Genomic DNA, 27,996 nt, shown 5'->3' with positions numbered 1-27,996 from the left:
CGTCGATGACAATGCAAGACAGAGACACCGCATGAAGTCATGACGTCAGTAATTATCTTATGGTTCAAAAGGTTAGCGAGCGCATCTGTCATAACCTAGGGGTTGACAGAGAAATCTCTCACGTCTAAAACCGATGACAAGTCAGTGAATCAGTGGGATAACTTTTTTTTTTCATTCGGCTGTACTATTCAGTAAACAGCCATGTCGCCTGCTGGTGGTGGGTTCATGTTGGTGGATTACATAGTGTTCGTCTGTTTTATCCTGATATCTATAGGGATAGGGGTGTACTACGGGATTGTGGGAAGGAGCAGCAGTGTGGAGTACCACCTGGGTAAGAGGAGGATTCAGACCTTCCCCCTCATCCTCTCCATGTTAGTCACCTCACAGTCCTCCATACTTATGCTGGGTATCCCCACAGAGACCTATCTGTATGGAGGAGTCGTACTGTGGGCGTCAGCAGGCCTATGTCTGGCGTTCCTGATTGGGGCACGGATAGTGGTACCGATGCTGTTCCCTCTTAAACTGACTACAGTCGCTGAGGTAAGTATACGAAATACAAACAATTACTTTAATGACGTCTTTTCTATTCATTCATTTTTATTTCAGAATATTTTATTGACAACAAAATAAAACTTGATACAAGGAAGTGAATCAAAATATGTCTTAACATGTATGTTTTCATTTGACAAATCTTATATGAAATAAACCCAAATTTAAGATACGTTGATCATATATTTCCATCCTACTTCAAGTCTTCGGTTTACTCTATGTAAACCAGATTGGAGTATATTAGGCCGTGAACGCCCATCTGGTTAATCATGTGACCAGATAGGCGTTCATAGTTTAGTATAGCCCATTTGGTTTACAGAACAAATGGTATAGCTTATAATAACTTACAACAAACTAACACAAACAACAGAGTAAACAGCAAAATAAACAGTCAATGATTTGTTTTACATTTCATTAAAAACCCGAATATTCACATTTTCCAGCTGAAATACTCTAGACTGGGCGCCCAATGTCCGTCGACATTTCCATCTCTGAAATCGGTTGCAACAGTATACTATTTGACAATTGCTTTATAGAGGTGTTTTGGTATTCAAATACTCTCATTGTTTTCAAGATATAAAATAAATCAGCATAAAATGGTTGTTTTTATCACCTATATTGCGACATATAAGGGTTTAAAAAACAACATTAAGGAAAAGGCGCAACTAAGCATCAATGATTATAGAACTATTCAAGGTGGTCAAGAGACGAAACTAAAAGATAACTAACAGACCAAAACCCAGGTAGGTAGGTAGAGGGTTGAGTTATAGACCATTCAATTCATTGAACCTGGTGGCGTAAACAAAACTGCAAGCGGAAAATAAAAACTATATTTTCCTTTGAATTTTTATAAATGTTTTGAATGAAAGTATAAGTAATAAATGAAATTGAAACCAATTATATCGGAAAATAAATTTCCACGAGGACGCTATTCTATTTACATTTATTTTCCACCCGTATACATTTTATTGCTTAAAGATTTTACACTTTCGAACTCATTGGATATTAAGCTGATTATGTGATGAATATTCTTTCATCGCGTAAAGTATTTGCATTTCTATTCTATAAATAGGTTGCATCAATAGAATATCAAACATTTGTCACATTTGTGCTCTTCTGAACAATATTTAAAGTAATGTTAAGCAGTGCATTTAAGCCCTCCAGTGACTTTCTCGACGTAGGTAATGACAGTAATTCAAATAGGTAGAGATGCCTACAGCTTAACCTCGACGACAGGTAACAGGTAGATTTTATAAATGTCTTGAGACCGTTTTGAGATATGTCAGAGTTAAATGGAAATCTGAACCATAATTAACTTTTATTTCCGATCATAATGATTCGTTAATCGCTTTTGCTTTCCACATCACAGGGGGCCAACTCAATAAAAATGGATGTTGTCATGGTGGATGGACTGATGAATATACATGTACATGACAGTCAAGTGATTTTTTTCAGAAAATACGAGATTTGAAAAATTATTTTAAAAATCGGGATATTTACTGTAAACTGTTTTAATTTTTAAGTTTAACTTCCACAATGTAACATAAAACGACGGAGTCATGATGCAATGAAAGATGTTTTATTTGACTGTAGTTTTACTGTGTTCTTAATTTTCATAAAAAAAACTCCAAGGGTTATCTACCAAGTTCCACGTACACCATTGTATTACAAGTATTTGGGGTTTTTTCAATACCGCTTGATGAAAATTCTATATTTCAGTCGTAACTTAAAATACAATTGAAGTAAGTATCAAAATCTTCTTAATGCCTGAATATCTTTAGCCACTGTTATATTTACGTATAACTTTTCAAATGTTACATTAGACAATCTGCTGATATCATGCTCTTGTAAGAAGTCGTTAATATAATCATGTCTGGTAGGAGTGTTTTCTGATTGCGTTTGGAAATTTTAAAACAATCTCTTTTATTCAGTTTACTTTAGATGATGTTGGTTTTTCGTTTTTTAAATGCCTTTAGAATGCCTTTGGAGTTTTCTTCTCATATAATTCAGCATGTTACCCTGGAGACTTGTATAGTCTTCCTTAAGTATACATGAAGCCTTTCTATACATTATTTCTTGTTTGACAGACGGCGACGGTTTTCGGCATTTTGAAAGGGACTAAATCGTTAAAAAATCATGTAATAAAAGATAAAAAGAATTATAGAACTAAAAATATTTGTAACAGTTGTGTACTTTGTGTTAATAACAAAATTAAAAAGTTTGTATAACCATTTTGTTCAAAATGGAGAAAAACTGAAAATTAATAGAAACTACCTAGTCAATATTTCATATTATTATCTTTCGGCGAGTGTAAACAACCCCTATGTGCATGAGCGATGTGTGAACATTCATAACATCCGATTGAAGGAAATCTCATCTGTCTAATGGACATATCTGCTATCGAATGAAAACACAAATTTATCGACTACAGGTTCCTGATTACTGTGTTAAATCTAAAAAACGTTGAAACGTATGCAGAAGTTTTGTGAAGAGTTTCTAAGTGTATATAAGCCTATACTATACAGGTTTTTGCAGCCATAAAGAAGAGTTTTCATTATATTATATGGTTTTATACTTGTTTCTACCATTATTTTATTTTCATTTGTCATGATATTAGGTACTAGTCCGCTAAACCTGCCAATATTATTAGGCTTTTTGAAAAAAATTTGCCTCATATACAGAGTTTTAATAAGGAAAAAATGGGACAAAACTAATAATACAGGCATATTTAGCGGACTAAGTAAGTACGTGTATTTCTTTATCATTATATCAATATTTGACATTCCCTATACATTGTATATCCTTAGTTATAATGTCTATCCGTCTAATGGACATTCCCTATATATCTTTAGTTATAGTCTTTATCCGTCTAATGGACATTCCTTATATAGCCCTAATATTATAATATATATCGGTCTAATGAAAATTCCCTATATATCCTTAGTTATAGTGTCTATCCGTCTAATGGACATTCCCTATATATACAGTACCTAGTAATAGTCTCTATCCGTCTAATGGCCATTCCCTATATATCTTTAGTTATAGTCTCTATCCGTCTAATGGACATTCCGCTACATGTCACCAGTTATATAACCTTTTCCATCTGATTTACTTAAAAAATCAACCTAACTATATATCTAAATTGTATATGTAATTTTATGTATTAAAAGCAAAAATAAACCTTACATATACATTGTAGACCTATGTATATGTTTGCTTAATAACTTACATGTACACCTGTATTCATGTATAATATATATACATAATTAACGGGTGAAAATACCTCTCACTTCTTGTCATATTTCCATCAAATACTCTAAACCTTCATAGAACGTGTGCTGTTTTACTTGGCAATGTAGATACAGGAGCGTAAGAAGCGGGTTGTGTGGGGTGGGGGTCAGGGGGGGGGGGAGGCAATTGTCTTCCCGTTCCCCAGGACGGGGGCAAACTTGTCGTCCCCCCATTTTCGACGACTGAAATGTTCTAAAATTGCACATTTGGAAGAAAAAATGGTCCTCCTGCACATTTTCATACTTTACTTTAGACAATTTTCCGCTGCGTGGCGCATTTCCTTAAACGTTCATATGTATGCATATAATGTTGAGACGTTTAACAGTAAAAATTCAATGCACATGAACTAGACTAAAAATATCAATCAAGGGATTCTATGTACTATTTAAAAATGTCTCTTAAAAGATTCATTTGTTTATATGACTTAGCAAGACAATTAATTCGTTATTATTTTGTGTTACACAAAAATGCGCCGATAGTGTGAAGCCGGTATGTTCAGATCGAGAAGAGTTGCATAATGATATGACGGCATTCACAATTATCATTTCTAAATGTAGGTAACTTTAAATAAAAAGTATCATGTTAAGAACGCTTTAAAATCATTAAAATACATCGTAAAACTCATCACAGCCATTCTAAATCGTGATATTTTACCCGGGGGAGACCCTTGGACCCCCTCAAACACCAAAATCTCGCGCCTTCGGGCGCTCCAACATTCATCAAAATGCATCGTAAACTTCTAAATCGTAATATTTTCCAGGGGGAGACCCCCGGACCCCTCAAACACCAAATTCTCGCGTCTTCGGCGCTCGCAGATTTATCAAAATGCATCGTAAAACTCATTCTAGCCATTCTAAATCGTAATATTTTTTCTTGTAGGAAACTCTTGAATTGTAACCGATAAAATATAAGTGGCCTCTTAGTGTTGTTATTACATCTATATCCATTAGCCGGATGATATTTTCAGCGACCCCGATTTGTTATTTCGAACTCAATAATGCACTCGGTTAATTCCGCTATAAACAGCCAATGCCGACAGATACAGTTCCTTGTTATGTTTGGCGATATAACGTTGATAAACATTGCCAATATTTCAAATGAAATGTTGTGATTTTGAAAACTTTCTAACTTCAGGTATAAGAACGTTTGTAGGAAGTAAAAAACCATAGGAAATCTATGTAAATCTAATGATTTGTTACCTTTAAGGTTATTTAACATGTAAAGAGCTTTTTTGATATTCACTATATAACCTCTAACAAGTGTTATCAAACCATTCATTCATTCATTTCTTTATTCCTCCAAATTGAAAATTTACATAAATAATAATGAACGGGATAAAGAAGAACAAAACAAAAGTAAATGCGAAAGGTAAATATACAAGAAAAAAGAACAAACAAAAAGACAAAAATATATATATATATATATACATGTATAAGCATTAGTTCACTTTCAGAAAGAGTGGAATGCATATTTAACAATTAAAGGATTGTTAGATTGCATTCATTGGAGATATAAATGCAATCTGGGTGGCAGAAAAATAGAATAGCGCCCGTAGCGATATGGGTGGCAGATAAATATTCATAGCGCTCTAACTATCTATTTATCTGCCACCCAGATTGCATTTATATCTCCAATAAATGCAATCTAACAATCACTTAATTGTTATATTTACATTTTACTTTCTAGTTCAAAGTAAAACATAATTTAGATGCGAGTGAACATTTGAATTTCCCGCTTCAGCCATTTAACCTCAACAGCCAAGTTCGATATCCCTGCTCGATTCGTCAAGAGGGTGCGCCCGCCGGCGACCCGGCGAGTCGGCCAAGTCACTTGATTCAAAGAAAAAGTGCGCCGGTGGTGCGACCGGCGTACGCCGGATCAGCCGGTTTAGATTCACCGGCTAACACCGGCGCAAGATGGCAGAATAAAGGTTAGATATTTGTCGACGAAACTCTCTTTAAGCAAAACTCATTCCGTTCAGACATAAATTCTCCAAACATTATGATTTTCTTGTTGTATTCATTAACGGGCAGGAATTGAAACCTCTTTTGATACGCACAGGTATGAAGATATCCATTTATGAAGCGAATACATCGAAAAGAGAGGTGATGTATAGACTTAAACTGTAGATATATGTACCCCAGACATTTTGTTCTATAGATATTTTTTCTCTCTTTATAATGTAATATGTACTTTGTCACAGCATTTTATAGAACCAGATGCCTGTGCATATACATTCTATTAGTCTGATTACAATAAAATTAGTTAAAGTAATGTATATAAAGAAAATGAAAGTTTTATTCCAAGTGTATGAAATTTTAATGACTTCTCTTGGACTGTTTATCACTAACAATAAAAACATATTTTAAGGTTTATTATAAGCAACACATTTTAAGTTTTGATTAATAGTTTTCGTCAAACACATTTATATGTAATTCAGAGTGAAACATAAGAAAACAGATTTATATGTACAGTATTATACCTACATATACATTGTAAATACATAATTAAGAAATAATGCTCAAAAGTGAACATGATTGTCCGGGCATTCTGATAATTCCTACATTTGTATGACAAGACATGAGAAAAAGAACTCTACTGGTGACATGTAGTAAGAAATAAATTAATAAAATAGTTTACATAAAGTTACAACATTGCCACACCAGGGAATCAATTTAGACCCATTTTATTAAGATTACTCATGCTTTACAAATCAGTGCTTCAGCGATCTCTGTAATTTTAGTTAGAACAAATAATGATTGGCGTGTGGCCCATTGCAACAATGCATGGACCGACAGTGCTTGGTGCGACAAAAATTCCCTGCCGAACTCACATTGACTGTGCGATAAAAGAAACATATCACTCTGTCGCATAAGCGAGAAAATGAAATTTGTCGCACCGACAGTGTATTTTATTTATTTATTTATTTATTTTTTGCAGTGTCACTCTACGCATTATCTCACTGTTGCTTCGTGTATTGTCTTGTGATGTGTAATTAAATTCCAAGCTGTAATGCTAGAAAACCTCACGATCTCATATTATACATTTTTGTATGTATACAATCCTCCAATACAAATTACAATGCACCATACATTACATCAAATGTGCATGACACCATGAATGCGCGGAGCGATTTTGTGAGGAGCGACAATGCGACATGGCCGAAATAGGCCACCATACATGATTTCTATTTCATAAGAAACTTCGACACAATAGATTGATGCAGTATGATGCAATTTCTTATATTTGTTTTCTTTTTATGTGAATGGTAGTATGTGTAAAAAGTTACTTGTAAATATATGTATGTATTTACGTTAAAATATTCAATTTGAAATAACTCTACAAATGTAACTTCTATTGTACTTGTCTTCCATGTATCTTCTGTATTTGTTGTGATGTGTATATTTTTTTGAAAAAAAAATGAATAAAAAATAAATAAATAAAAAAAGTTCAATGTGATAAAAAATAGTCCCTATAACAAATTGAAAAGACAACAAAATTTCAATGTTTTTCAATAGCTTTTCAGTTTACTTTCAATTATCCAGACATTTAAAAGACTTTTGATAGTTTCACAACCAAACTGATTCATTGAACTACAATGTCAATATTCCCGCGCGGACTAACGCATGGTGTCAGTAAACAAGACTCACATCCATTTATATAGATATTACTACATCAAGTCTAGGCTGCATTTATTGGCTCATAATGCAGATCACGATTATCATTAGAGTAATGGGAGTCGCTGTGGCAAAATGTAAATATAACCCTGTGACGTAACAATAGGTTGAATTAATATGAACAAAAACTCAACTTTAAGTGATAACATATAACGTCAACCTTACAGAAAATTGACCCAAGGTTTGAAGAGAGACTTCTACGCTAGAATGCTCTAACATAATATAAAAAATAGACAACTGCATATTGAGTTAGATTAAAAAAAAATCTAATTGCAATGTTAAAGCTGAGACCTTGTCAGCAAAAACCAGACAGTCACGTATGAAAGACAGAATTACATTGTCATCACCAAGAGCGAGAACAATGTCGTCTGAAGGACGACCAAGTATGGTGGTAATTTGATCTTCTCTTTCTGCTTGGTCTAAAGTTACATAGTTACATATTCATGAACTGGGTAAACATTTACTATATTTGTATAGAAACTATCTCTAAGTGAGGTTACTTCAGGACTGTTGCAGTCTAAAAGACAGTGGGCGACAGCATCTGAGGCAAATAAGCTGCAACTAGCACAATGTAGTTCGCAGTCATGTGGAATAATCCATTGCTTAGAAACCCGTTTACAAATTTCAGCTAAATTTGGAAATGCCTGTGACAGGCGCCAAAAAATAGAAACTGATAATTGTCTGTGAATTAACTTAAATCTGCACAGGTCACAATTTAGACTCAGACGCTGTTCCCATTGCCCGCTTTCTTTTGCAAACACATGTTTTACAATATTCTTCCACATTAATTTACTTGGGATACAGGTAGATTGTAAGTAATCATACAAGTGTGACTGTAGATCGTATTCATGGAATAAATACCGTGAATCGGGTATATACCCTCTTTTGACTTGTAAACACTGAAATACATATGAAATAAACGTATTAAAACAACTGATTTACGGTATATTGAGACTTTTACATAAGACAGCAAAAAAGCGTAATTTGCATTGTTCAACATAAGATGAATTCGAAGTCAGACCTAACATACCCAAAACGATATCAGATCTAGTACGAATAGGGAAGTTTTGCATAAGTTTAGCGCACAGATGGTGGTTAATCTTTAAACGACGTGAATCGTTAGAGGACAACGAGAACAAGAGCTCACAGCCAAATAGCGCTCTTGGAAGAACCATAGATTTGTAGAGTTTCAGACTTGTTACCGGATTAATACCCGGACCAAGTAAATCACATTGCATCAGAGCAAAGCTTTGCCCATGTAACTTTTTTCGATTGTCACTATATAACCATTAACAAGTGTTATCAAACCATGGTTTATCATCATAATATTTTGCAGTATTAGTATTATTAATATTGCCACCTGTAACATTCTTAACACATGAACAAAACAACATTACAATCTTGTTAATTTCACATGCAAGAGTATTTACGCTTGCATCATTGCATTAATCTTACTTAGAACGCTCACCTCGCAAATATCCATTACACTTGTGATATTAAACAACATAATTTCGTGTGACAAAATAATATATACATTGCACACACACCCACATATATATACTATGAACACCATTCAGCACTCTCTTTTGCTTTATTTGTCAACAGTACTTCCAGTTGCGGTACAAAGGCAAGGCGGTCAGGCTATTTATAGCCACATGTATCCTACTCCTAAATGTAAGTAATAATCCATATATGATCATTTACTTGGTAACAATAAGATTACTGGCAACGCATGTTTTATATTTAATCTTTTAACCTGCTATACGAATTATAGCAACAATGTAGATATATATTTTATTGTGTTAGCCATTTTATTCGCTATATTCCTACTATATTAACTAGGATTAGGTTATGTGCGATATCATTTTGCCTTTTGATATAAATACGTTTTATTATATCAAAATATGCATAGAACATATTATCCAAATATTAACCCTTTTCTGTTGAATTATCCGTCATTTTAAGTATTGAGATGATGTCACCGTTTTTTATTGGAAATTGTTTTCTCGTTGAAATCCTATCTAAATATAAGGTGGATTGTATCAATAAAGTCAGTGGCACATTTCTTGCAACACATATAAATTGTTCTCTCGATAAATCCTCTAGATTAAAAGTGTTAGTATCTGTAATATTCAGCGATATTGTTGATTCTGATCACCTTACAGGAGATATATATCGGCGTCATCGTTATGGCACAATCGGTTGCTATGGAAAAGGGTAAGTTAATAATAGGTTGCTATGGGAAAAAGTTAGTCTAAATATCGGTTGGTATGACAGGAGGTAAATCTAACAATCAGTTGAAAACATGCATCAATACAAGTTTGAAACTCAGCAAAATGCATGTTTTACGATGTACGTTTACGTTTTGCCAAATTGATTTAATATAATGCAATCATATGTGTAATGTTTACCTAATGACATTATGCTTACACAACAGTTATCATGCCTTTGAAAATTGAAAATATCGTTATATTATCATTATTAATTGTCCTTTGATACTGTAACGATAGTGACACGGATTCCAAGCTGGGTTTCTATTCTGGCTGTTTTCTCCTCCGCCATATTGTATACCGCTCTGGTAAGTATTATAATACTCTTTCATATGTGGATATGAAGGATAGGGATATTCTAAAAATCATAATACTCTTTCATATGTGGATATGAAGGATTGGGATATTCTATCCGGCGTAGAATATCTAACTATGATGCTGTATTGCATGGGTAGCCATGTAATGCAGCCTGAGCCGACATGAGTGTATTACAACAGTACTAAAAGCAACTTTATTTAATGCTTTATTGCATCCATACTTTTTTTTTTAATTTTAATTTCAACAAATTTTATTTCATAAAAATATGAATAGGGATTGAACAACAGGCTAAGCCTATACAGATTCTCTCCCAGATAACACAATGCATTTAATATCATATACATGTAATTTACAAATATACCCTTTTAAATATAAATTTATAATATCTGAACAACTTATATATGATGATCTAGATAATCAAAATTTGTAAATTATATGATGTATAATTTGACATATGTTTTTCTTGAGTTGAAATTGTGAATGTGAAAGTTACTCCTTCCAGTCATGAGATACAGACCAAAACAGTACAAAAATACAAAAGGATTCTATAAGTAAGAAATAAATAACACACAATCAAATTAAAAGCAAAACACAAAGACATCAACCAAAGCCACCTTTCCTCAGTACAAATGAATTATTTAGAAATAAAGAAACCTTAAACTGTTGAATAATTAGCAGATTATTAAAAAAACCAATATATCGTTTTCATATACCTCAGTTTTCCCCTCCGCGTGTATCGGTTTGAGCACAAATCGAAACAGGGGGACTTTTTTGTTTTTAACTTTACCTGAAAGTGGAAATCAAACATAAAATGTTACATGTCCCCCCCCCCCCCCCCCCGTGGGTAAATGAATCCGTTAATCTATGTGTAATACATTTTTATAAATTTCCTATAGTAAGTCAAAATATGTTATAGAGGGAAATTGAGAAAAAAATTCGATACTTCCCGCATTATCTTTTACGTTAAAGTAAGGTAGTCTCGAAGATATACACTAAACGTTTGTAATTCTACCCAGTATCAAGTTTAGCTATTGTTGTTTAGGGGGAGTTACATAACTTACTGGTACCACTTAACGATTCAATCAGGTTTTATTCCATGAGGGATCAATCCCGTAACAACATAATAAACAATAATTTGGGAACAGTTAAAGTGTAGGACGCATTGCCATGGATGATGAATAGGAAATGGGGGTTCTACGCCACTCCGTCCCTCCCTCTATATTTATAGTAAATCCCTCCCTGGCGGGATGGATTGGTGAGGGACCAGTGAGGGATGAGGGACTGACCTCTTGACCTTTCATAGGAATTTCCTGAGGGAGGATGACCTTTATTGAGATCATCTTATTTACATATGTGGAGGGACCGGTGCTATTTTTATGTGCATTGCGTCAGCCGTACTGTAATCTTCCTAACAAGTCGAGACCTGTCCGCTTTCATCATGTTATTTTTTTTTGTTTGGTCTTTCATGGTATAAGAAGCACTATGTCATGCTATATAAATACTTTCAGTTACTCTATTTTCATTTCTCAATCATGAGTTGGAAGGATCACGTGAAAGGCATCTACTTTGACTTAAATAACCCAATTAGCTATGCAGGGCCAGAAAAAATCTACAGATATTTAAGAAAAGAAGGAAAGTACAAGGTTGGTCTTCATGCCATTCGTCGCTTCCTTCAGGACATCGACGCCTATAGCTTACAACGTCCGCTACGATACAAGTTTAAGACTAGGAAAGTAATATCTCAAGGTATTGATGTCTTATGGGACGTAGACCTTGCCGACGTGTCCAACCTTGCAAAAGAAAACGATGGAATACGATATTTATTTGTTGCCATCGACGTGTTTTCACGTCATTTATGGGTAGTTCCGTTGAAAAATAAACACCACGAGTCCATCATAGACGGATTCAAAACAATATTCAGTCAAGGAAGAAAACCAGAAGAGGTGAGATCAGACCCAGGTAGCGAATGGAAAAATAGATGGGTCAAACAGTTTCTAGACAAACAAGGAGTACAACATTACGTCACCCATAACCCTACACACGCAAACTATGCCGAAAGAGTAATCAGAACATTGAAAACGCTGATGTACCGCTATTTCACTCACAATCGGACTCACCACCACTTGGACGTTTTACAGGATATTGTCAGGAATTACAATGACCGACCTCACAGTGCTTTAGATGGGAAATCCCCTGATGATATCGTAAAGTCGAACGAAGCACTCCTGTGGAAACACTTATATGTCGATTCTAAGAAGCCAAGAAGGGTGAGCAGAAAGACAACTACAAAGCCTTTCAAGTTCAAAGTAGGTGATGTGGTGCGTATTTCGAGCACAAGACGAACTTTTCAAAGAGATTACGAACAAAAAATGGACAGAGGAAGTGTTCACTATTAAAACACGATACTTACGTCAAGGTATACCTATCTACAAAATTATAGACTATGATGGAGATCCAATAACAGGAACATTCTACAATAGCGAGCTACAAAAGGTTAGTAAAGGGAGAGACTATCTGTTTAAGGTGGAGAAAATTTTGAAACGACGTAAGAGAAATGGAATAAAGGAAGTTTACGTGCAATGGCTCGGCTATCCTAAGTAATTTAAAAGTTGGATTAAAGAAAGCGACGTGCAAAGCCTATAAAAGAGAGATCATTACGACTCTGTTTTCAGTTTTTATTTCGTCAGCCATGCAGTCCATATCGTGCCCAGAGTGTAACAGAAGTTTCTCACGCAGAGATGCTCTCTCCAGACACATGAAAACCATCCACGGAGGCAGTCAACCATATCCACAAATCACTCATGCGTATCCACCCACCACCACCACCACCACCACCACCACCACCACCACCACCACCACATATCACTCCTATACCACCTCCACTACCACCACCACCACCACCACCACCACCACATATCACTCCTATACCACCTCCACCACCACCACCACATATCACTCCACCACCACCACCACCACCACCACCACCACCACCACCACCACCACCACCACCACCACAACAAACAACAACAACAACAACAACAAACGGGATTTTGTTTTTAAACATCCCTTCACAGCTAACGTGTCTGGCCCTACTTCATGTGGTAAAACCTATTTCGTCAAGACTTTACTTCAAAAGTGTTTGACCAACATAACACCAACTCCGCAGAGAATTTTATGGCTCTACAAAAGATGGCAGCCTCTGTATGACGTCATCAAAACAACTGTCTACCCTTCAGTAGAATTTGTTCGGGGTATACCTCTTGATTTAGATCAAGATTCGTTCATCGATCCGAACATGAGAAATATAATCATTCTTGACGATTTAATGTCAACAGCCTCCAAGGACCCAAGAGTCAATGAGTTGTTTACGGAGGGGAGCCATCATAGAAACCTTTCCGTCATCGCCATTAATCAGAACTTGTATTACAATAAAGACCCTACACAAAGGAGGAATTGTCACTACTTAGTGATATTTAATAACCCCGTTGACAGACAACAAATTATGACGTTGGCACGGCAAATGTATCCGGAGAATCCACAGCATTTAATCAGACACTTCAAAGAATCTACAAGTATACCTTATGGGTATTTATTGGTGGACCTGAAACCCACAACTCCCGAATCTCTACGTTTACGTCGTAATGTTTTCACGGAAGAGCCTATAAAAGGACCGGTTTCTGTTTTCAACGAATCATTTTGAGAAGAACACTCCAACCGTACAGACGTATTCGGAAGAATCTGAAGAAGACACGATGAAACATTCACTTGAGGAACCACATAGCAGTACAATCAGCTGTGGAGATTGTGGTATTGTGTTTGAAAACTTACATGACCTTCAGAAACACATAAAAAGTTGGTGTCCCGATAGATACTCATTAAAAAGAGGAATGTCTGAGGAAGAAGAGTTACCTCACAAAAAAGTTAAAATAGAGAGATTTATCTCCGAAGATAATGAATCCACGACAGAGGCACACGATGAAGAAGATAATGTATTTGCAAATTTTGTAGAATTAGCTAGAGAGAACAACGAAGAGCGTTGGCAAAAGAAAGTGGAGAAATATGAAAATGAAGGAATGTTGAGCTCTGACGCTAAAGCTAAGGCTGACATGAAATTTAAGGACGATGACCTTAAGGAGTTCTTTGATTCCTATAAGACACTTCTATCCAACCTGTTGCAGTTAAAGCATGGGAGAGATTACATACAGAGGTGATGGAATCCATCGAAAACTACATAGACGATGGTATGGACAGAGAAAAGGCCATTCGAGTGACTCTCAGACGGTTCCATCATCGATTTGAAGACTACTTTACAAACAACACTGATGACGAGGGATCAGATGAGGAGGATGAGGATGAAACTGAAGACGATGATAGCGAAACTGATGATTAGATATTCCTCGTAGACGTTCTCGGTGTATTTTTGTACAAAACATTAGGGATGTGTGTAAATTTTCTATTGTTTCTGTAAATAAAATTTGTAAATATGTCTAATGTTTTTTTGTTATTTTATCAATAGAGGAGGATACCATCGACAATTTTAAAGATTTTATTACAATAGACAAGCAAAACACAAATAGTACAAAATTAATAAACAATAAGAGCCAACATTTCATTGTACATACAAGCTAAGATACTTTAGGCGTAACATATAGAAAAGTTTATTATATTTACAAGCAAAATAAAGAGTAGCTGTTTTAAGCTTAGATATACAATAGTTTATTATACTTACAAGCAGTGATAAAACTTAAGACTTAGGCTATACAAAATTCCTCTGCATTAGTAGATACACATATGGTGGAACTTTGACTCACAAATTGATGACTATTAGATACATGTTTGATAAAACTGAAAGCATGAAACGGTTCATCATTGCGGAATTTTAAAATGACCATAAGCCAAGCTGTCAATGCCTGTGAAATAACGTTTGTCATCGTAAGGAGACAAACTGGTCTTGTTAACAGTAATACTGTAAAGTTGATGGTCAAAACTACGTATAAGGTTCATCTTATGTTTACAACTACTTTGGTTAGACAGACAAAGTAAGTAAGCTTGATGTCTCAAATGTTTTTCAATGACGCTCTTCTTTACCCCCTTGGCCGTACGTTTCTCTATACCCCCACATGTCAGGCTGTACATTTTTGGTTTTAATCCAACAAATTGATCCATGATCTGACCTTTACATTCGTCTTTCATTTTGCCGAGGACTTTGCAATTGTTCATGCTGTATAAAGGACTATCTTTCGGAAAATTACTGGTGTCAAACAAGTCGGCGTTGTCATGCATGTCTTTGTACCAGTCATGTGTCTCTATACAGTATGCCAGTGAGTCAGTATCAGTAAAGAGCAACTCGGCTTTAGACCCATACTTTTGTTTGATGAAGTCATAATGGAATTGATACATAAAAATCTTTGAGACTTCTAAAATACAGAATCCAGCATAAATAGGTCGATTGAAAACGATATTTGTTTTCTTCATGTTGACGGCTACGAGATCTTGATTAAAGATTTTAAATGACTGAAAATTTGGCTTGGCACAGACCTTTCGCAGACGTTTTGGTGTATTGACCAACTCTACACTGACTCTCTTTTTCATGTTTTCCATTGTTTTGCCGAAAACGGAGTTATTCATGAGTTTGAAAAAGTCTTTTTCGAAATCGTTTCTAGCAACCATTCTTTTAGCAGTATTAAAATCAATGTAAGGCTTCAGCCATGCCGATTGAGTGAATTCAATGACTCGGTGAATTTTCGTGAGAACCATACCTTTTGAAAGGTAATATTTCAAGTTCCTGTAATGGAGGACATACTGCTGCTTGGAACAGAGATTTGGAACTAATTTTCTGGACGGTTTTCCCTTAATGTTTAATTTCTTCCTAAGGTTTTGAGAATCTGGAGAGAGCATGTCTTTTGTTACACATGTGTTCTCGGGGGCTAATGGGTAACAATTATGTTCATCGTGTAAGGATGTCGGATATTCAAGGTCAATTTCCAAAATATATCCCATTTCTGAGTTGTCATCAATGTTACAAATGTCCAATTGGTCAATTTGTTCAGGTGTTAACCACGCAAAGTCTTTCTCTGGTAATACTTCAGACATGCTTGTACCATACAAATTGTTCATGTCTAGGTACGTAAGCCAAGTGTTTGGTTTTGAAGGGTCATAGCCCGGTGCTTTGGGGTTATTTGCCTGAGCAAATTTCTTTGAAATCATTGATACACCACCACGAACACCCTTTTCAACCATTAAGACCATGTCAATATCATCCAAAAGTTGAAGTTCTACCCCGGTCATTTTTAACATGGCTTCCCAGGAAAATCCAGGAGCCGTGTAGTAGTGTGCTGGGTCCAGGTGATAATAGTCGAGACTAATGGAGCGGAAGTTTTCAAACACATCTGCCAGCAGCAATACGTCCGTCTTTAGGTATAGGTCATGATACTCACCAAAACATGTCATGTCAAATGTTTGCCATACTGATTGTGCGTGTTTGTAGTCTGTATCTGACAAATCACTTTCTGCTAGTTTATTGTAAAACTTGTCTTTCCCGGCAAGGTCTTTTCATCAAACTTTTCGGGTGATGTCGCGTAATCGTACGGATACACCCCTTTCCTGAGAAGAAGTTCAAGATGCTGTTCATCAGGAAAGTGTTTTGACAAGTTTGAAAATTTACCCATTCCGTCTACTGTAAGATTTGATACCAGTGTATCAAGAGAAGCATTCAGAAATTGTAAAGAATCTATGAATCTGAGATTCCCCAGAGAGAATGACATGTACTTCTCCATATTGTTGGGAATACAAGACAGGGGTTTCGATTTAAATTTTCCCGCCGATTCCATCAACAGATGCATGTCATAACTCGTAAGTTATGAAATATCACAGGAATGTAAAACTTTGATCCTTGTGATCTTTTGCCTTGTCGAAACTGAAACTGGAAGTTACAGTTACTGTGGCTTGCGCCTCTAAATGACCCGTCTAGATGATCGTGATCTCGAACTCTGTCATCTCCTAATTCCTTTTGACAAATGTGACATGTAGTTGCATGTTGAAAGGATGACTCTTCGTACTGTGTCAACCTCATTGGTTTTACATTTTGTAAAATGTCACAAATAGTTTCTTCTTCCTGGATTAATTGTTTGAAAAAGTTATCGACTACATCAGGACCTCGATAGACCTGTGCGGGTTTAGATAGTTCGTCTGAGGAACATTTCACCATGTAAGAAAAGCCTGAAGGTTCGTGTTTTTGGTATCGTGTCGTAGACGATGTCTTCGGGTCAGGCTCACATGTGCTAATGGGGCGAACAAAACTTTCAAAGTCGGCATAAATCACGAAAGGGACCTTAAGCTGTTTATGAATTTGATTAAATTTGACCCACTGTTGTTCTTCCTTTTTAGGAAAAACTCAGCTTTTGTGGGCCGTGTGGGGAGCAGTACGGAACATGATCAACTAAAAGCTGCTGTGTCGTGTAGCCATGGAGACAATAGTTACAATAAAAAGTTTTACATTTATGTGCGGTTCGGTCCCCGAGCAAACGGCTGAGATTTCTAATGAGACAGTAATGTCTGCTTTTCCCCTTTTGAAAACAATAGGAGATTCACATGTTTAGTGCTTCGAAGATCAGTCACGTGTAATGGATATATTTCACCCCTTCTAAACCAAAAAACATTGATGGAGATGTCATTTTGTTTTTCAAACTTCGAGACTTGAGACAAAGGAAGTGGAAATTCAATACCATCTATATTTAACTCCGATTCGTATTGGATATAATTTGACACGCGGTCTGGGTGGTTTTCAAAGGGAAAATGATGAATGGAAGCTAAGACTGACCAGAGGAAACACTTTTGGTCTGTGTTTTGTATGTTAAGAACGGCCTTTTTCTTTTGAATATTTGATGGCAGGGGGATATAACTACTACCCTCAAGTGGCGTGTACTCTACGGTGTTAACTTCCAATTTCAAAATTTTGTCTATTGTCCACCCACTCCCATCCGCTCGAAATTTTGATATGCATTATGTAGGTTATGGAAAGCCTCAGCGAGTTGTGCTTTTAATTGGGATACATTTGTACATGTTAGATTAACGGACCTGAAGGTGGGTTCAGCATGAATGGCTTCATTGTTTTGGTCATACTTTACAAATTTTATAAAAAGCGTGATAAACCATTTCATACCTTTGACATTTTGCAGCCTTTCTTCTAATATGTCTTTGATCAGTATTTGATTGTCACTAAAAAACTGCAACACATCCCAAAGGTTTCCCGGGTTTGGTTCTAATGTCTCTGTTTGTGCCGTACCATCCAGTGCAGAGATACCAGCACCCTGCTGATTGCGAGTTTTCCATGAATCACGTCGCTTCACACACCTTTCACATACATCAGTTCTGTCACCATAGAAAACGTTCTGGGAGAGGTCGATGACACCATTTACATTCTCTCCCTTGTTCACCACACTGTTGACAGAATTTTTTCCCTGGAAGCAGATCTTTATGCTTCATACACCAGTTACATTTATTCTTTGTGTTAGTCTCCGATACAATTACTTCATTGACTATTTTCCTTTCTTTTAAAACTGGAATATCGCCATCCTCATTTCGTGCAGCACTAGCTTCAGACGTTGAACCTGCTTTCCTTTTTCCCTTTATATCCTGAATCACAGGTATATTTTCTTTGTGGTGTTTTACATGTCTTTCAAAGTTATCTTTCCTGTTAAAACTCACACGGCAATGCGAACATGTATATTTAATAGAATCGCCATGAAATGTCCTTTTATGTCTGAGCAAATGGGATTTTTGTTTAAAACATTTATCACAGATATTGCATTTGTTTTCATCGGATTTATTGATACTGGAAGGAGCAGTCCTATTGTCAGTAAGGAGGGCGAGACGTCGGAGACTTAATTCTGTATCCGTAGATAATCCATTGCAAGTAGCCCACTCATCCAACTCGGCTACATTCTGTATTGTGTACATACGACCCCTGTCCATCTTACAGTTCACCTGTGTAGATAAAGATGTATACACCTTGACAGCTAGCGAGATAATGACACTCTACAGGTAAAGTTCCGCTCGATAGGTTTTCACTTTTTTCACTGTTTGTCCCAATCTGTATGTTTCACCTGTATTTAATCCGCCGTGTATATATACACACGTCCGTACACCTGGAGCGATACTTTTCTACTGATAGGTAAATGTTACTTCTTATTACTTACATAAAGGCAACGGAAAAACCAAGAGTGACTAAAAATAACCATGATGAAAGCGGACAGGTCTCGACTTGTTAGGAAGATTACAGTACGGCTGACGCAATGCACATAAAAATAGCACCGGTCCCTCCACATATGTAAATAAGATGATCTCAATAAAGGTCATCCTCCCTCAGGAAATTCCTATGAAAGGTCAAGAGGTCAGTCCCTCATCCCTCACTGGTCCCTCACCAATCCATCCCGCCAGGGAGGGATTTACTATAAATATAGAGGGAGGGACGGAGTGGCGTAGAACCCCCCATTTCCTATTCATCACATGGAATCAGGGGATACATACCTGGGCCCAAGTGTTCAAAGGGTGATGAGCCTAATCACAGCTTAATGACAATTTTCAAATCAAGATAAAATAATTTCTGGTAATAGTTGAGTTAAGTAAAGATATAATCACAAATTTTGCAGTAAATGAGAAATGAAAATATGATTAAGCTAATCAAGCTTTGAACAACCGGGCCCTGGTTAAATAGTTGATTTTTACCAACTGTAAATCCCCCTTATGGAGTATTTCGTTATCATTATGCTTTAAGTTTTGTTTAGACACACTACATTCTGTTTCATACCTAGGGCGGAATTAAGGCGGTGATTTGGACCGATGTGTTCCAGTGCGTTGTCATGGTAACTGGTATACTGTCCGTCCTCATCAAGGTATCGTGTTTTACTTTGACGTACACTTACTAGATCTGATGGTTATAGGTTACTACAGTCTCCCATCTCGTACACTTTCAGTATAACATAATATGTATTGTAATATAGTGATTGTATTACTTCAGGATATACCGGTATCTTGTATGACAGTATTTTAAAGTTAAGTTGTTATAAGTGACCTTGAAAAATGTAATAATGATGAATTATATAAGACACACCATGGACGTTCATGGGTTAACTGTTACAGGGCACCATGGACGCTGGAGGGTCGGCCTATGTGTGGGAAGTGAATACAGCTACAGACAGATTGGACGTTTTCAAGTACGTAAGCTCATGTTCACCGTATTGGTACAGTGTTGATTAACGCGATTTCTAAAGATCGATTTAAGTATACCAGCTTCAATCTGTGAGTTTTATGTTAAAGTTTTGATCCTGACCCTCTGGTACCGTATACCATTTGGAGCTTTGTGATCGGTGGGACGCTCAAGTTCATGTTTAATGCTCTGAAACAGACCGCTGTCCAACGCATGAATTCCTGTCAAACACAAAACGAAGCAACACTGTAAGTTGTACAAACAATTTATTTAGTTTTTTTTTTGTTTCGTTTTTGTTTTATTTTTTGGAGTGAAGGAGAGGGAGCGTTTTTACTTTTGTTATTTTAATGTAGATTAAGCACGTGACATTCTCAACTAAATTTTGCCTTTATTGTGTTCATTGTGTGACGTTTGAAACTTGCTTCCAGTTCAAATTCATTGGCATCATTTTTTTCTACGCATCTGTTACTGGAAACCACTGATTTTCACGTAACTAATGTATCGCAATATCTTGTTATTTCAACATAAAAAATTGTAACCAAATGTAAATATAAGCATTGAACATCCTTCAGTTGACATTTATAGCCAATATGAATGCCAACTGGACAGAGGCAAATCAACATGAAGCGCGCTAGCTTCATATAATTTGCATCTGTCCAATTGGCATTCACATTGGCTATGAATGCCAACTGAAGGACGTTCAATGCTTAAATTTGTATCTAGTGAAAATCAAGTCGTTTGCAGTATAGTGGTATTTCTGTCTTTCAGCGTTTACCTGATAACTGGACCGTTGTACCTGGTATCGGTTAGTCTTGCCTGTGGGGAAGGCTTGGTAGCTTACGCTTACTTCACAGCCAAGGGATGTGATCCATTCGTGTCAAAACTGGTGACCAACCCCAACCAAGTAAGTTACCAACCCCAACCAAGTAAGTGACCAACTCCAACCAAGTAAGTGACCAACTCCAACCAAGTAAGTGACTTACTCAAACCAAGTAAATCCCCAACCCAGTAAGTCACCAACCTGAACCAAGTAAGTGGCCAATCCCAACCTAGTAAGTGACTAACCACAGCTAAGTAAGTGACCAACCCCAACCAAGTAAGTGACCAACACCAACCCAGTAAGTGGAAAAATAAGTCAATGTAAAGTCATACGAATGCCAAATCCAACAAATATATATATGTTTATGTTATAATTAATTAATCGTTTGAAAACAAAACAGCTATGCATTAATATGCTTTTAGTTTCATCTGTATCAATAAATCATGTTTACATAATCAAATATTGAGGTATTTCAGAATACCGTTACTCTTTGTACAGCTAATTCCTGTCATGGTGGTGGAACTGTTCCGGGACTATCCGGGGATGTCGGGGATGTTTCTGGCAGCCGTGACGGCTGCAACTCTAAGGTTTGATACATTCCGTTCTCAATATTGCTGTAGTAACAAAATTTAAAAAAAGGAAATTAAAACTCAAGTTTATTTAAAAGTATAAATGTGGATTTTCCTTTGAATATTAGATAAAGTCGACTCGAGGGGCAACTGTCACCATTTGCCAACACTTTATTTTCGCCAAATCATAGGTTGTTAAGTTTTTATTTTATCCAAATTCATGTGATAAACAATACAGTGCGCTGCCGTATAATTGCCATTTATATTACTGAACGGGTTGTACTGACTTAAATAATACAGTGTACTAATCGTACTTAATCACTTCTAATATCGTATAACTGTTTTTCACGGGTAAAACTGCATAGTTTTATTTTAAACTATAGATTAAACCACTGCATTGTTTGACAGTTCTGTGTCCTCTAGCCTGGCGGGTATGTCTTCCACCACGCACGAGGACATCATCAAACCACACTATCCACGAATGTCAGATGCCATTGCAACCCGTCTGTCTAGGATTTCAGGTGAGAAGAGGATGTTGTGGAATCATTGAAAAGAGATCTCCCTTATTATTACAATTGATGTAGTGTAGTTGAGCGGCCAAAGGGTCTGACATTCTAGACTTACCGCATTCTGATTTTCCAAAAAATACTTGTTGCCTCATTTTAGTACTGACAGAGCGAAAACTCCATCAGTACTGATGGATTGAAACGAAAGGAAGTATCTCTAACAGACAAGAAAGAAAATAGCCGTCTCATGTTATTTTTGGGATGCCATTAAGCTTCTCTACGGGAAAATGGTAGTGATTTTAGATTTGCGTTTGTTTTTTGTTTCTTTTTTCATACCCGATAAAACATGTGCTACAATTACACACGCTTTCTTCTTTGAGCGAATGCCATCATATCTATAATTTTATATTGTATCTTATTTAAGCATTGATGTTACTATTTTTTAGCTTCATAGGGTTCTGAAAGAAATTTTGTTTGCAAACTGTGTAAATCCGCGTAGCAATGCTTTGCGGGCGAACGCATTCCTACGACTATGAAATTGTTTGTATTTGTCTCGTATGCAAACGTATTGGGCAACGCGCAATAGGTAACTATTCGTACATCGCTTTTTTGTTATTTCATTATTTTTTTCAAATTTTATAAATCATTTTATTGTTATATTTATTTTGAATTTTCAAATTAAGCTTTTATGCATTGTTACCAGACATCGTAGCGAAAGTACTACAGAAAGGAAAAATATTCAAGAATGCATATTCGTCCAACCATTTGAAATACTACTTATTGATCGGCACGATTGTTGTGTTCACAGTCGTTGTTTATGGAGGAGTAGGTGTACTAATAGCGTTCCTGACGGCAGAACTTCCGGGCTCTGTGTTCAAGGTAGGCTCAAACACTTGAATTAATAAAGAGGATATTGTGTTAGGATTTAATGAAACAATATAAAAAATAAAACATGTACCAGAAGCATTTTACTATCCGCGAAAACTGGTTTTAAAGCTGACACAATTGAGTTATAATACTGATGAATTGTTTTGTTTTCTATGTTTGTGTTTTACGGCCAATCGACAACTAAGGTCATTTAGGGCCGAACTACAAGTCATGCAGCAGGTTCAAGGACAGAAGTAATTATTGTATCTAAAAATATGTTAAGACATAGGCAAGTAAAAAACACAGATTGTAAATTTTTGATTTAAAAAATGTATGGAATAAAATAGTTTTTGTTAAAACACATGAGAAAACTCATGCACAACATTGATGTAACGATAAAATGTTGATACGATGATAAGATGGGAAAAACAATACTGATGAAACTACCTCAAGCCATCATAAAGTCTATATACTTGATGCAAACATGACATATATCGATTTGTTTGATGTGAGAAGTACTGAATTTTCCTTGATTCTTTATTCAAATTTACCGAAATATTTTTTAGAAAATGTTACAAACAGATCAAGATTTAAACATTGGTTATGATTATCCATTATTTGTACATGATGCTCCTCTATATTTCTCAGGTAGCCACCAGTCTGATGTCCGATATTGTGTTCGATACTCCTCCATATATATCAGGTAGCCACCAGTCTGATGCCCGATATTGTGTTCGATACTCCTCTATATGTATCAGGTAGCCACCAGTCTGATGTCCGATATTGTACTCGATACTTCTCTATATTTATCAGGTAGCCACCAGTCTGATGTCTGTTTTCGGAGTACCTTTAACCGGAATTTTCCTCTGTTCCATATTTTGTCCATCTGTAACTCAAATCGTAAGTAATAGAAGAGTGAGTTTACCTTGTACGCTCTCTATCTCTTGTTCAGTACAATGTATCACGTCAGTATTTTTAAGGATATAATATTTTAATTATTATGGATTAACAACTAGTTTCATATTTATGTTTGGAACTCTTAACTGTTATTCGCGAATCCCAACTTGACAAAAGGGTTATTGAGTGCATAAAAAAATTTATAGTTAGAATCTCATTAAGATTTTGAAAATATTTATCAATTTTAAGAATTCTTTGCGTTAACACAAATTAAAAGATGTCATATATATATTTTTACGCATGCCTGATATGTTGACGAAAATTGCACGTTTTGTTTACGTGTTTGAAATAACGTAACATTTTATATACTAATACAGACGCGATAATGCAGGCGCCTGGTCTGAAGAGTATGAAACATCTTTAGATTTAGCCTAAGACTTTCTAAAATTTGGACTTATTGATTCATTGACCTTGAACTAGCAATCTATACATATCTTAATTCAACCACACTTCCGAAAATTTTGACAATTATCTTCAAAAAGTGTATCAATTTGGGTAGCGTCACCTAAGAATGGTCATGAACGATATGTATTTTGTAATATCTACATTACCACTGCACAGTGCCTTTAAACCTACTAAACCCAATAATTGCTGATTTCCACTATTAACATTGTCAGTTAGGTTTCGGCGTACTTATAACTTTCCCAGAGTTCAAAAGGTCAGGAAAAGAGTTAATGTCAGTGTGATAATTCACTGAAGAATACTATTATTAAAACTGATCAGTATGAAAATATACCACAATTAAACTATTTGAATTTCATTGGATTTCTCTATTAATCTTTGTGTATCCGGTTTATCAACAAGACTATTTCATCTACTGTTATAGTTTAGTTAGTTATTCAACGGAAGCAAATTCCCACCAAATCGTATGTTGTTAAGGTTTATGTATTTTCTTTTTAAAACGGTAATGACTTGTGAAATGTAACTATAGGCATCGGTTTTCATATTTTTAACATTCATTAACGCGCACTATTGGATATACTAGAACATCCAATGTATACAACACACCAATGCATATTAAAATATGTCAGCCAATGCGTAGATATTAAATAGTTATCTCATCTTACGGCAGATGCACTTTTAATGCATCACAGCATATATTGTATACAATATAAGTAAAACAAGCATATGGTTCTATTTTACTTCATCCATCAAATGTTAAGAAATCGCGATAATGGTTTAATAATTCTATCCTTGTTTTGTTATAGTAAATAGACTATATAACATCATCTGTTCATGGTTTGTTATAGTAAATAGACTATATAACATCATCTGTTCATGGTTTGTTATAGTAAATAGACTATATAACATCATCTGTTCATGGTTTGTTATAGTAAATAGACTATATAACATCATCTGTTCATGGTTTGTTATAGTAAATAGACTCTATAACATCATCTGTTCATGGTTTGTTTATAATAAATAGACTATATAAACATCATCTGTTCATGGTTTGTTATAGTAAATAGACTATATAACATCATCTGTTCATGGTTTTGTTATAGTAAATAGACTATATAACATCATCTGTTCATGGTTTGTTATAGTAAATAGACTATATAACATCATCTGTTCATGGTTTGTTATAGTAAATAGACTATATAACACCATCTATTCAAGGTTTGTTTGCTGCCTCCGTTATTATCATTACTAAGCGTATTACGTAGTAATGAAGTCACCAATAGATAATTTGAATAAGATAGGTCATCGTTCTCTTGTCTGTTAATAAAATGAAAATGATCTCCATAGTAATGGATGGGACATTGAAATCATCATAGTTATAAAGCGATACATTTACAAAATGAGATGTTTTCACATTTCACTAAGCATCAACGAACCTTATCAACACATTAAGATCATTATACAATTCAAAAATATATTTCAAAAACTGAAGAAGTAAAACTATTTGAAAATGAATGGAGAAATTGATAAAAATCAATCAAGTAGAAATTGTATATTTTTGAATTATTATATTATACGGTATTAAATTTATCAGATTGTTCCCCGTCTCTTTCCTACCTACACATGTTCAAACTTTCTTCCTATTTTTTTCTTTCTTTCTAACTCTATCACTCTTTTTTTCTTCTAATCCTGACTTTGATTCCTTTCCTAAATATTCAGTGCAATATATTTGATTTTTTAATCATCTTCAAACTCCAAATTTGTGTTTTTTCCTCCTAATCTACTACTACCCACACAATTTAAGCCTCATACTTAGTTGGTATTGTATGTGTGTGGATGTATATACTAGCTATATTAGGATATTTATCAATAAAATTAATGTAATCGTTGTGGCAAGCATTGATATAAAAATACTTATAGGTGAGCGTAAATGATGTATAACATGGAAACAGTAAAGAAATTATGTGGAGGTTAGAATGCGTATATCTGAATGCTTCAGGTATATGCATGTTAAATATAGGTTTTTTCCAGTATGTGTGTAAGTGTTTGAGAGTCTAATGAGCGTATTTGTATATATATATTCTATTCAATGAAAATCCGGTATAAAAATATCACAATAAAAGAAAGATAACTAATCTATGTTACCTTATGAAAATTAAAATACTAAAACATAAGTCACTGTTTCAGAGTGTTTTAGCAGGAGGGGTTGTGAGTGGATGTTTGATGTTTTGGATCAATTTAGGAAGTGCTTTTACTGTGAAGCACAATCCTAGGCTTCAGCCAGTACCCATTGATCAGTGTTGGAATTTCACACTAGGAAATAACACAATATCAGCTAACAATGATGACGTCAGCAGGTGAGATAAGTTAAAACAGTTAATCAAGACATAATTTGTAATGTTAGCCTGTAACACATCATTAACATGCTATCAATTAGAACAACTTACATGCTATGCAATCCTGGCTGCTTACTATGCATGGTGATTTTTTTGCATTCCGGTTGCCGTGGTGACGTGGTCTCTGTACACTGATATTTCTAAAATGTGTCCGGAACTACTGGGTCGTTAATAAAACTTCACAGCAATGTTTGAGGATTACGTGTAGAATTGGGAAATGGGAACCAGGTCACTATACGCAGGTTTTAAATAACTGACAACATATTTACTTTTTGGTCAGTTTTATTCATATTTGGCCAATTGGTGTAAGATATGTATGCCTACAATTTGACAAATCGCATGTTTCAATAACGGTTACCATGGGAGCTTTACATTTGATGTTCTTATTTTGTTTCATTTTTACCAGAAGTAGACCTGAAGGTTTGGACGCTGTGTACTCTCTTTCCTACCTTTGGTTTGACACGTTAGGATTTCTAGGTTTTGTACTGGTCATATGTCTGGTTCGTTTAGTATTGGGTAAGTCCATATGCACATTATCAGGTACATGTACATAATGCGAATTGCTTCATATACTGGTAAGTTTAGGTTGGTTTAGTTGTACGTCCTATTAACAGCCAAGGACATGAAAAAAGGAAATTATGTGTCGCATTCCCTATCGGTACCTTTAGGCAGAGTGACGCTATGATTACTATCCTTTTAGATCGTAATTAAGGCCGTGGATATATATTATAGATATAAATGACATCTCTATTGTAATTTTAGATAACATTGTCGCTGTAATATAAAGTGTCATAAATAAGGCCTTTTTGGCATCGGATATTTATTTACACAATCAACAGTTCAATTGTCTGTGATTCCCTTTTCCAGTCATGATAATTTAACCCCTTCAACTCCCAAGAATTTTTAGCAGAGTTCTCGAAAATCTGACATTTTCTTGCAAAGTGATTTTTCACCCTTTTGCAGCTAATATTTTTGGTAATCAACCCTTATATATTTTAGAAACTTCAGATCACAACCTTTTTCAAATTTTTGTAAGAAAAATGCGGTTATCACATTAATTACGGTTACCATGAGCAACCGAAATTTTGGACTTTTACAAAAAAGTTAAAGTTTCTTAAATTATAATTCTTAAAGACAATGAAAGTTATTTAGATGTCAATTTATCAA

General features: G+C 35.4%; 1 protein-coding gene and 1 pseudogene across 1 annotated transcript; one reads left to right on the top strand and one right to left on the bottom strand.

Annotated features, from left to right (window-relative positions):
* Window positions 1-201: 201 nt before the first annotated feature.
* Window positions 202-27,563, top strand: LOC138326869 (sodium-coupled monocarboxylate transporter 2-like). Its single transcript, XM_069272856.1, has 14 exons — window positions 202-540; window positions 9,123-9,224; window positions 9,683-9,734; window positions 10,028-10,095; window positions 19,918-19,998; window positions 20,246-20,319; window positions 20,423-20,560; window positions 21,081-21,216; window positions 21,631-21,719; window positions 22,110-22,222; window positions 23,016-23,086; window positions 23,888-23,974; window positions 26,621-26,790; window positions 27,236-27,563. The coding sequence occupies exons 1-14, from the start codon at window positions 202-204 to the stop codon at window positions 27,381-27,383; spliced, it is 1,668 nt and encodes a 555-aa protein (XP_069128957.1). The 3' UTR covers window positions 27,384-27,563.
* LOC138326737 (uncharacterized) lies at window positions 17,642-19,164 on the bottom strand (annotated as a pseudogene).
* Window positions 27,564-27,996: the final 433 nt, after the last annotated feature.

Source organism: Argopecten irradians, chromosome 7 (genome assembly GCF_041381155.1).
Source record: "Argopecten irradians isolate NY chromosome 7, Ai_NY, whole genome shotgun sequence".
Lineage (NCBI taxonomy): Eukaryota > Metazoa > Mollusca > Bivalvia > Pectinida > Pectinidae > Argopecten > Argopecten irradians.
Note: the sequence above shows the minus strand (reverse complement) of the source record. Positions and strands in the feature narration are given on the sequence as shown.